Source organism: Triturus cristatus, chromosome 10 (assembly GCF_964204655.1).
Source record: "Triturus cristatus chromosome 10, aTriCri1.1, whole genome shotgun sequence".
NCBI lineage: Eukaryota > Metazoa > Chordata > Amphibia > Caudata > Salamandridae > Triturus > Triturus cristatus.
The window spans coordinates 1,058,973,101-1,058,985,323 of NC_140593.1; the positions used below are offsets into that span (position 1 = coordinate 1,058,973,101).

Genomic DNA, 12,223 nt, shown 5'->3' on the forward strand with positions numbered 1-12,223 from the left:
TTCAACCATGTGCAATCTCGATACAGATGAGAGAGTAACCATAAAACCAAAGTACTACATACAGTCCTAAAACACAAAATCTTTTTTGGTCAGTGCCAAAAGATACCATGCAACTGTGCAATGGGAAAATGATTATGCTCCTGCAGGGGACCAAAGTATAGCCAAAAGTTAACTGCATAAACATGGTTACATAACAACACACCTTTAAACGTCATTCCTTTGTATCCTGGTTAAAAAACAACTTTTACTAATGCAACCTATATCATTTCTGGTTGTCGTGAACATGGAAAGCATGAATAGAGAATTTGACAATAGAATTAACGCCGAAGACTCACCTGTGCTACAACTCTTGTATTTCTTGCTTTGCCCATATAAGACAAGAGCAAATGCAACCAGCAGGATAATGATTAGACTGCAGAGAGCCATCACCAGGAGAAACCACCACTCTTCATAGTACGGTGTCTCCATCCGGGCTAAAAAGAAAAGAGTAATTCAACTAGTTTCTACTATGTAACGACCTTAAAAAAACGTTATTTTGTACAGTTATATGTATCTAAACAGCGTAACGTGGTTTTCCCACTGAATCTGGGGAATCTAAAGAGCAAACAAAAAAAGAGTAAATGCGCACGGATTCAACCACTTAAACAGTTCAGTGCACATAAGCATTTGGTTTATCCTGGAAGGAAGAAAGAAGCAAACCTGCCAAGATCTGAACCTAGGGCATTAACACTGTACCCAAATTGTTGCAGCACAATCACTGGACAACTGACATGAGTGACAGCAAGTTTGGGGAAATGCAACTATTGTATTGACAAAGTGCTCAAAATTCTAGCACGTCAACAAAAGATTCACCTTCCTCAAACCATGTAGAATACTGTGGCCAGTGTCAAGAATAATGACTCACCTACTAGGATAGAAGTTATTTACCACAAGAATACCCTATTTAAAGGACCACCCCACCTGACCTCTGTCCATCACCAATCACATTAATAAGGATTCCACAATACCCCTTTGATGAGGCCTGGGTGGGAATTGTGATCTATTATAGCCTTAGAGCCTGCAGTAGCAGGCTCTACCAGCCATTAAAGGCCCACTCCAGTGTTAAAAGCCCGAGCTGAAGGTGAGAGCCTTTAACAAGGGAGCGGGCCTTTAATGGCTGGTAGAGCCTGCTATGGAGGGCTCTAAGGCTATTAGAACATTCCGCCCCTATAGGGCAGAATGTTTTAATTTGTAAAACAAAGGCCTCATGGCTCCTGAGGGGGTTGAAATCCCCTCTGGCTCCATGAGGCCTTTGTTAAACATTGGAATGTTGATGCTCCGGGCTTCTACCGGCCATTAGAAGCCCAGAGTACTTCATTGTTTTCAATGGAGCACTCAACATTCCAATGTTCTAATAAATAATAATTCACAGGGTGGCCCCATTAAACCATCACTCTACTAAATGTCCCCTTTCTAACTTCTCAGCTGCCCCCCATGTCCTATATTGTGTCAGCCAAAGATCATTAGGGGATGCCATTGCTGAATAGCATCAAAGATGCTGGCGATACCAATCGGAAGAGCCGCAGTAATTATATCAATCATAAACAGAAAATAATCTGACATTATTTAACATGTCCCACTCATCATGTCAATCCTTGCTGCTTACAGAAGAGGGAGAATACAAGTTTTCCTGAGTTTACACATTTCCAATGCATGTTTGGTAAGAACTCCACATCTTAAATCTGAAACTTTGCTGCCTATGCCATGATTTTCCTCATTATGCCTCTCCATTTTTGAACCGCTCGTTCTTCTATTTTTGGACAATTAATGCACAAGCCACTAGCGATCCATGAAAATGCAAATTCTCCAGCACCGTGTTATGTTCTACTGAATGGTACCATTCGATCATGGTAAGGCGTGTCTCATTCTCTAAGCCATGGTGCCCTGTCATACTCAAGCACCTCAGGACACCGTTCAAAATGCCTTTATTTTAAGACCTTGCAAAATCATGTGGCTCTAGGTGCAGAGAGAATTATGTAGGCTCCAGCATAAATTACTACAGTAATCCACCCCTTGTTGCTCTGGGTGATTATGTGGGTTAAAGAGACTACCACCTATAATTGTCATTTCTGACTGCCTTAAATAGGATCTTACCCTTAAAGTACCATGGCTATCCTATCTTAAAGTGCATTTTACTAGGGCGGGCAGGCCAGAGTGTTTTGAAAATCCAAATTGTATTACCTCTTCCACCAAAGAGACTGTCAAAAACCTATTTTTGACTAAATGTACTGCAGACAGAGTCTGGAGATGACATAAAGTAAGGTCAGAGACTACCTAAACTCTCGACCACCAAAACGATGGAATCGTATTTAAGCTTGGTTTGTTCTCCGCATCATAGGTTCTATCTGACACGGTTTAGATGCCATATTGTACATTTTCAAGTGAGTTATCCAAAGGATGTATTTAAGACACTTGATCTTGTCCCCTGTCCGTGTGATTCTATAACAGTATCAACTTTGCCCTAATTTTGTTTTTGTAAATTGAATGAAAGACCAAGACAGTTGTTGCTGGTATCTGGTTTAAAGTCGATAAACATAAGACAGTGCAGAGTAGCACTTTTTACCTTCAATTACTTGTGAATTAATCTTTGTTTAGTGTGTATAAATTAATACCGTCTGCTGTAAGTATAAGAAAGCAGTCGGGCCATAATTACTGTTTTAAATTGTATATATGAGTTCGAGGTGTTTTATATGCTGCCTTAAAATCTCTTAAATTATCATGTATTACTTACTGTACTGCATCATATTGATGTGAGCGTCTTTTATGGTGTTACACTGAATAAAGAACTTTGACTGACTGATGGAGAGATTTTCCGTGCCATTCTGCTTTATAATATTACCAATGAAATGAGAAAGGATTACATTCTTCATAGATCATAGAAAATAGGGACTCAGGGTGAAACTGAGTTTACTCTCCACCAAACTTTCTGTCAAATCTAGCTGCAGTTCCTCTGCCCATATGGCTCTAATTTTAGAATGATTGCTTTTTTAGCATTTTATTAATTCAGGATATAAAGTCAGTTCAGGTGGTGACTGAAAAATCTCATCAAAGATCCTTTTTTCCTGATCTTTCCTTTTCCCAATAAAATAACATCTCACCTATAAATAATTTTTGAAGGGTGCATGACTCCCTATCCCAAACCTATCTACATAATAGACAAAGGGCTCTAAGCAATTTTTGTCTTAACAACTGAACAAATTCTCAAAACCAGTAGCATTCAGTCTTTTACCATCCCTGTTAGTATCGTCAGGTAGGATGGTGTTATGACACATTGGGATGCAGTACTCCTCTCCCTTATTCCTAAATTCTTTAATCCAGTATGAATATATTTGATATAAGGCTGTAACCATTTCAAATTTCCACCTTTTCACAAATTTTCTGCCTCTGAATTTCTAAAAGAATCCAAGGGTGACATGCACCTCTATAATCTAAACCAACATTTCTGTTAAAAAAGGAACAGCCTTTATCTTGAATACCCAACCTCTGTATGAACGTGACACATACTGCTGGATAAAACCATTCAAACTTACGGTGGACTCAGCCGACTTCTTCCAATGGGGCTATGTTCCTAGGGGATTTATAGATGTAACCACCCTATTCAATTTCTGGAAAAAAAAGTTACTTACCTGTAATCCTAGTTCTCTTCCAGGGGTATCCTCATCAAAGTCATACGCACTGAATATTCCCGCCCATGTGCGGGGACCCCGGAAATAATACAAATTATATATGAAAAACATATATATACAGCTCTATATATATATATATACACATGTTCGCCAAAATTTTGCTTCTTACTGGATACCTAGGCCCATGGACAGCTGGTGCGTGATGCCGGCGAAGCCTCCGGCCGTATTAATCCCAAATTCGTAAAACAGATGACACGCACACTCAGGAGATAACGCCAAGTTACAGGTTTAATCGGTAAACCTGTAACTTGGCGTTATCTCCTGAGTGTGCGTGTCATCTGTTTTACGAATTTGGGATATATATATACATATATATATTTTTTCTCATATCAATGCAGCTCCCATCTATCAGACTAAACAATGTAATTACACACATAAAGACTGTATTTGCCAATATATATAAAAACACAAGAGGGCAACTAGCACTTGAACTCTGTTTTTTAATGAGCAAAGTACTCATAAATAGCAAACTGCAAATAAAGTAGACATTGTTAGCCAACAGGCTGCATTGTAAACCAATAGCATAGAAAATGAAAGTATTTTCAACAAAAACTGGCACCGTGCCTTTAAGGCAGCCATGACCACCCTATGCAAGATTACCAGCAATGATAACCTCAGTCCCTCAGGAGTGTTGTCAACAGTAATGTAAAAATGGCTTTGTCTATTTAGAATGCATTTACACTGGTGAACAAGTTACTTACCTTCGGTAACGATGTATCTGTAAGAAACATTAGTAGTGATAAATTCCTTACCTTAGAATTACCACCAGGCGTCAGGCTGGATACAGAAAGTTTTCGTCAGCAGTAACCCTGCGCGTCAGTAGGTGGCGCCGTGCGGCTTCGCGTCCGTCATCGTGATCGCCGGGATGACGTCCCGGACAGTACTTAGATGCCGCCCACGCGCGCTGACGTCAGTTCTGTACACGACTTTCCATGCCAGGAACGCAGAGCCATGCAAGATAATGACCACTGGTGCCTTGAAACTAGGGCCTTGAAAGGGATGACCTTAACCCTAGAAATCAGTTCGCAGAACTGGGAGGATGGGTGGGGCGGTAAGGAATCTATCACTACTAATGTTTCTTACAGATACATCGTTACCGAAGGTAAGTAACTTGTTCATCTGAAAGAAACACGTAGTGATAGATTCCTTACCCTAGAATAGATACCCCAGCAATACCAACCCTGGTGGTGGGTCTGCGAGCCAAGATCACACCAGAAAGTCCTGGAGAACAGAACAGCCAAAAAAGCCGTCTCTCCGGACTTGGCTGGCCAGGCAATAATGTTTTGTAAACGTGTGCAGCGAGGCCCATGTAGCTGCCTGGCAGATGTCTTGCAGGGGGACACCCCGTCCCAATGCCGTAGTGGCTGCAGTTGCTCGAGTGGAATGAGCACGCAGCCCCACCGGAGGCTCTTTATTAGCCAAAGAGTAACAGGCTTTGATGCACAAGACAACCCAGCGGGAGATAGTCCTCTTGTGCACCACCCGACCTTTCTTGGTGCCAACAAAGAGTTGGTCATCCACCCGGAACTGTTGTGTGCGGTGGAGGTAAAACGAAAGCACACGTTTTAGGTCCAGACGGTGGAGCCTTTATCCTCTCTGGAAGGATGTGGAGGCGGGAAAAAAGTGGGCAAGGTAACAGTCTGCCCAATATGAAAGGCCGTGACAACTTTTGGCAAAAAGGAAGGCCGGGGCCTGAGCATCACCTTGTCCGGATGAATGGAAAGGAAAGGAGGCTTACATGAAAGAGCCTGGGGCTCACTCACTCGCCTAGCGGAGGTGATGGCAACCAGGAAGGCAGTCTTCAGAGTCAAAAGACGAAGAGGACAGTTGTGAAGAGGCTCGAAATGAGCGCACATTAGATAAGTTAGAACTAGATTCAAGTCCCACTGTGGCATCACAAATGGAATAGGATGGAAAAGGTGAGAAATGCCTTTGAGAAATCTATTTACAACAGGGGACTTGAAAAGAGAGGGCTGATCAGGTAGTCTGAGAAAGGCCAAAATGGCAGAAAGATAGCCTTTAATAGTGCCCAAAGCAGAGCCCTGCAGGGCCAAAGAAAGAAGGAACAAAAGGACCTTGGAAAGAGGGGCAGAAAGGGGATCACAGCCTTTGCTGTGCACCATGTCACAAATGTGTTCCACCTGCAGGTGTGCATCACTTTATTGGAGGGACGCCTGGCTGCCAGAATGACATCACAGACTTCAGGAGGCAAGTCAAAGGGAATCAACTGCCGCCGCTCAATCTCCACGCAAGGAGGTGGAGACTGGACAGGTGTGGGTGCAGGACCGTCCCCTGTTGCTGCGACAGAAGATCCTCCCGAAGAGGAAGACGAATCAGGGGATCCCCGCTCATACTGAGTAGCTCGGGATACCAAACTCTTCGAGCCCAGTCAGGCGCCACAAGAATGACTTGGGCCAGGTCGCGCCTGATCTTCTTCAGCACTCTGGGCAGAAGTGGTATAGGCGGAAAGGCGTACAATAGACCGCAACTCCACTCGCGACGAAAAGCGTCTCCGAGCGAGTGCCGCCTTGGAAATTACAACGCGCAGAACTGCTGACATTGCGCGTTCTCTTCGGTGGCGAATAGATCTAACCAAGGCTCTCCCCACTGTTGAAAGAGACCTTGCGCCACCTCTGAGTGAAGGCGCCATTTGTGATCGATCATGCACTTGTAGCTGAGCTCATCCGCCCTGGCATTCAGTGAACCTGCCAGGTGTTGAACCACCAGGGAAATGCCCTGATGTTCCAGCCATGTCCAGAGGCGCAGAGCCTCCTGACATAGGGTCCATGACCCCCCCCGCCCTTGTTGTTGCAATACCACATGGCGGTGGCGTTGTCCGTGAACACCCGCACTACGGCCCCCTTGACAGAGGGAAGGAATGCCTTCAGTGGAAGACGGATCGCCCGAAGCTCCAGAAGGTTGATATGGAGCTTGGACTCCGCCAGAGACGAGAGGCCTCTGATCTCCGCCTCTCCCATGTGGCCCCCCCATCCCAGAAGGGACGCATCCGTTACCACCATGTGCTCCGGTTGGGGAAGGGAGAGGGATCTGCCGCTGACCCAATGCTGGTTCATGAGCCGCAACTGCTGTGCAGTGCCCTCTGAGATCTGGACGTGTCCGGACAGGTTCCCCCTGATGCTGCGCCCACTGGAACTTCAAGTCCCACTGCAGAGCCGGCATATGCCATCTGGCATGGTTGATCAGCAGGATGCAGGAGGCCATGAGGCGCAGCAGCTTCACGGTCAGAGGCGCAGCAGCTTCACGGTCATCCTGACCGAAACCCAGGACAAGGGCTGAAAGATCGGAATCATAGCCCGAATGTCCCGGACTCGCTGTTCGGGAGGATAAACCCCAACCTGCGCCATGTCCAGAACCGCTCCGATGAAAAGGAGCTTCTGAGAGGGTACCAGGTGCGACTTCGGCACGTTGATGGAGAACCCCAGCAAATGCAGGAGGTCGACCGTAGTCCGGAGGTGGGAGACGACTGCCTGGGGTGAGCCCGCCTTCAACAGCCAGTCGTCGAGATTGGGGAAGATTTAAACCCCTGATCTGCGCAGATCAGGGGAGCTGGTAAGGCCAAAAGGGAGCACGGTGAAATGAAAGTGCTCGTGGCCAACCGTGAACTGCAGGTAACGCCGGTGGGCCGGCAGGACGGGAATATGAAAGTAGGCGTCCTGCAAGTCTAATGCTACCATCCAGTCTTGCGGGTCTAGGGCAGAAAAGACCTGAGCCAAAGTGAGTATCTTGAACTTCTCCTTCTGGAGGAAGCGATTGACGTTCCGAAGGTCTAAGTTAGGACGCAGGCCCTTGTCCTTCTTTGGAACCACGAAGTAGTGGGAATAACAACCACGACCTACTTCGGGCGTCGGAACGTGCTCGAGGGCCCCCTTGGCCAAGAGAGCTGCAACTTCCTGCTGGAGAAGCGTCAAGTGATCCCCGCCATGCGGTGATACTGAGGTTGCATGGCTGGAGGGGTAGTCTCGAAGGGGAGGGAGTAGCCCCTTCGGACAATTTGCAGCACCCACTGGTCCGAAGTGATGGTGCACCAGTGGGGGAGATGATGGCGATTCCGTCCGCCCACTGGAGTCGTGGTCGCGCCCCAGGCAGTAGAGACACACGCAGTGTGGGTCCGTCACCGACATCATGCGGTGACAGTCCCCAAGAGAAGTGGGAAACACACACCATATAAAGCACTACAACGCCCCCCGGAAGGGCAACCGGTCCAAGAGACTGAGGTGGAAGGCTAAGGAGAACAGCTCCCAGGCAAAGCAGAAAACTCCCACCAATAGCTGATAAAGCATTGCGAGCAATAGCAACAGTCTTGGCCACATTAGGCAGAGGAAACACTTAGAGAGGAGGCTCTCCATGACTATAACAGCGGCCATGGGTCAAAGGCGAGACAACGGCAAACTGGAAGACAGCCACATGGCCCCGTCCAAATGGAGTGGGTGAGATGGAAGTACACATCCCGGAAAACCAAGGAAGCAGACAGAAACAGCACTACCAACAGAACGATACGATTAGGCAGTCGAGAGACAATCGAAAAAAAAAACGCAGGGGAGAACCAACTCTGTTAGAATAGAGAAATAAAGACCACAATGGAGGACTGGGGAAAGGGACCGAGGTGGACGGGGCCAACACCTGGAAGGTCTGTGCAGACAACCAGGCCGCAGCATAGAAGAAATTAGTGTTGGAAGACCAACGCCAGAAATTAAAGTCCAACCAAAGGGCCAGTGTAAAGAAGAGAAGAAACAAATAGCGAGGCAGCGCCCACAGCCTAGGAAGCAAGAAGACCAGAAGCAAAGGAAAGTCCTCATAAGCACCGGACAGCAAGTGCCCGGTTAACAAGCCAGGGAACAACTTGGGTGAGGATCCTGACGCCACACAAGATCATACTCGGTAGCCTATTGGCGCAAGACAGACAATGCCCCAAGGGGTGAGAAGAGTAACCGTGCTCGCAAAAAGTGGAAGAAATTCCCCGGAAAAGAATCCTAAGGGATCACAAACCTCCATACGATCTACCCCGGATTGGACGGACGAGGAACCCATATCCGTGAAGAATTTAAGAGGAACATTCGCCTTATACCCCCAAAAGGGGCGGATGACACACCTGGAGAACAACCAGGCCAGTAACAAAACATTGGAGTTTGCCATGGAGGTGTCATGGAAACAGCCCCAATCAAAGGCAGAAGCAAAAGGAAAAACAGGCCATGCAGTGGCATAGAAGAGGTAGTGTAGCCGAGTCAGCCACTCATGCCAAGAGTTGGACAAGTGATGGCCACAAGGAACCTAAGAGAGAAAAAAGGGGCGGACAGGTGTCCGTCTTGCCTGTGTATAGCGAGAACTAGTCCAAGAAGTGCAAACGCCTGAAGAGAGAAGGAACACCACTCAGGACGGACCCAGACAAAGAACAGTAGACCAAGAATCGTGCCCCTTTTTGTGCATCTGCTAGGAAAGAAGGGCACCAACAGAATGGAATGGTAAAAACCCTGGTCAGTGCAGAAAAAGACTCAATAAATGGGGTGGGGGGCACAGAATAATCCCTGTGCACCAGTGCATCAAGCATGGCAAGTGGAGTCCCAAATAAGGGGTACTTCGGCATCAGAAACATATTGAGGAATACCTGGAAGGCATACAGACTAAGTACTTTATCAGACAGGGAACAAGCAATAGTGCATCTGCACAATAATATGAAAACACCCCAATCAGAACCTGGGTAAGAAGCAAGGAAGACGGTGCAGCCACTGACGTAGACACCAACAGGATCAGAAAGTAAGCCAGGTCCCAGAGAACATCCAGGGACCACAACCTATCATCAACAGGGTAAAATGCAGAAAGAAAATACCTGCCAGGCAGGACACCAGTACAAAGAAGAAGCAGCCATCTGGCACAGCCCTATAACAGTTCACACAGAGGACCATTCCCAGCCCAACCGAGTACTTGAGGAAGAAGAAGACAGTAATCAGATCTTAAGGTTTTTCTTCACTTTGACTATCCTGGAACGACGTAAAGCGGAGTCAGCTTGAGAGTCAAACATATATTGACCATCAAAAGGCATGTACACCAAGGCAGACTGAACAGCCTCAGAAAAGCCAGAGGTACATACCCAGGCACACCAGCGAAGAGCCACCGAAAAGGGCCATATCCAGTCCGACAGAATCTGTGGTATCCATGCCACAACAAATCAGTATTGTAGCCGCCTGACAGCCACCCTGGATCAGCTGAGAAAGAGTGTCCAAGAGTCATCAGGGACGGAGGGTAAAAGGCACGAGACCGAATCCCACAGCACATGAGAAAAACGGCCCAAAACACAAGCTGTGTTAAGGGACTATAAGGCAGAGCTCATAGAAGAAAGGACATATCGACCCAAAGCATCCAGACCTTGAGACTCCCTGTCTGGAGGGACGTCAAGCACAGTGTCGAAGTTGAGGGAGGCTGTAGCAGCCTGAATCATAAAGCTTTGCGAAGTTGGCTGGCGGGAAAGACAGAGCGACGTAGGCACATGGCAGAGCGGCTCTTAAGTAGGGGATCAATGGCCACTTCCACAGAAGGAAGCTGTAGCCCCAGAACTACGTAAACTTTTCGCAAAAGCTGTGGTAGCTTCTGAAGCGAGGCAAAGAGGCGAAAAAAAGGCCCATGGATGGGAAAAAATCAAGGACACTAGCACCACTAAGGGCAGAAACCCAATAAAACTCTGGAAGAGGCTCCATCATGTGATCACACACATCACCAAAATACCAAAAAAGTGTGTCAAGGATAAAATAGCAGGGGGCTCCTCTGAAAGTGGAGGAAGGTAGCCCGCAGAGGATTGATCCACCGACGCCGTTCCCGATGTCGATCGGTGCCGAGAAGGCAACACATCAGTGTTAGGGAAGGGAGACAAAGATGGGGCGATCGATGACGGCGATGCCAAAGTCGGCGCCAGCGGATACAACACAGGCATCACCGGTAGGAACCCCAAAGGCCTGTGCCCCGGAGCCGATACGGAGTAGATCACGGATTCGGAGGGCCCTGCTGACACTGAGGGAGGACCCGCTGGTCTGGATTCAATCGAGGCCTCACCAACCTCCCTTGGGTCAAGAAGCACACCAAAGGGAGGTTGAGAGCCAAAAATGGCAAGGAGGGAGAAATAGTATTCTCTCATCTGAGCCAGAGTCATGCCGGTGCCGGAAAATACTGGAAGACGCGACCCAGATTTTCGCTCCGGAGGAATAGGAGGCGAGTCAGGGACACCGCGTACATGCCGTAAAGCTGGGGAAGTCTGCAGTGCCGACCGACTACCGTGTGACTTACCAGGCAACTGCAATGACGAAGAACTTTGGGAGCTGGTCTTCGAGCAGCCCTCAGAGGAAGAAGAGGACCATGGCCAACGAGGGGCCGTCGACCACTGTGTCACCAACAGCGTCATGTGGAGCTCCTGCAACGTCGACGACTGAAACTGAAGATATGAGCTGCACCATTCGGAGTCTGGGTGACCGCCTAGACACCACATGAAAATGGGATGAGGGTGCGGGGTCGACATTGTAGAGCTTGAAGATATAGAAAAAGCACACTATTTCATGGTGGTAGGCCAAAATGACAAGAGGTACCGCTCCACGGATCTGTGTGGAAGCACGGAAGGGAAGAAACGGACGTCTGCACATCAGGGGACGGCTTAAATGAACTCTGATGATGTCCTCAAAATGACCTCTTCATGTATTCATACATTACCACTCTACCATTCCCCCTTCCTGCACTCACTGTGACGGTACAACCCAATGTCACCTTACTTAACATTCAAAGTCCAGCTTTTTTGTATACCTAAAATATTTATTAGAACATTTCGAGTTTGTTACACTTCTCCACTATTCAACAAAACCTTTTACTTGCACCTTCTATTACTTAAGCCTGGCTCCCAAGAATTCTGATATTAAACTGCACATCATGACTCAACTTTACACATCTATCGAGCTACAAGTCAAAATAAGCTAACGCACATGTCTGTGACTCAACCAACCTACCCCAGCCTGAGAAGAGAAAAATCAAGGTTTATGTGTAACTTCATGACAAACTAAAATGTAAGGACGGACGAGATAAAGTAGGCAGGCAGCTCTCTTGCTCAACATCTAGAGCCAGGTAAAGGCAAACTATTGTAAGCACTCAACAGATCCAAGCTCTGAACTGACTAATGCATAATTAACTGTTGCATCGTGTTTTCTTATTAACTTGTAGCTCTTAAACCAAGGTGGCCAAGCTTGAGACACTACTTTTGTACTCCATGGCCTTCCTTCTAAACATCACTGTCATCAGTGACATTATGTTCATCAGGGTACTACAATTCTGTTTGACAAGAAAATAAACTCCTAGTGTTGCTTGGAAAGCTGTGCTTTTCCGCTCGTTTCTGTACAGACCTGAGTGCTTAATTTGCGCCAGTGGTTCTAGATGGTGGACATTGACACTCATCTGTGGGAACCATAAAACTATTTATAGAAAGAATCTGAAAGGAGGAGGAAGAGAAA

The 12,223-nt window shown here is 47.0% G+C and overlaps 1 protein-coding gene across 2 annotated transcripts in view; it reads right to left on the reverse strand.

The window, feature by feature from the left end:
• Positions 1–12,223, reverse strand: part of SDK1 (sidekick cell adhesion molecule 1) — a 2,285,003-nt gene that overhangs the window by 20,707 nt on the left and 2,252,073 nt on the right. For both annotated transcript variants that reach the window (XM_085629198.1, XM_085629197.1), the window contains one exon: positions 336–473. In XM_085629198.1, the coding sequence (XP_085485324.1) occupies positions 336–473 (138 nt within the window). The remainder of the gene's footprint in view (positions 1–335; positions 474–12,223) is intronic.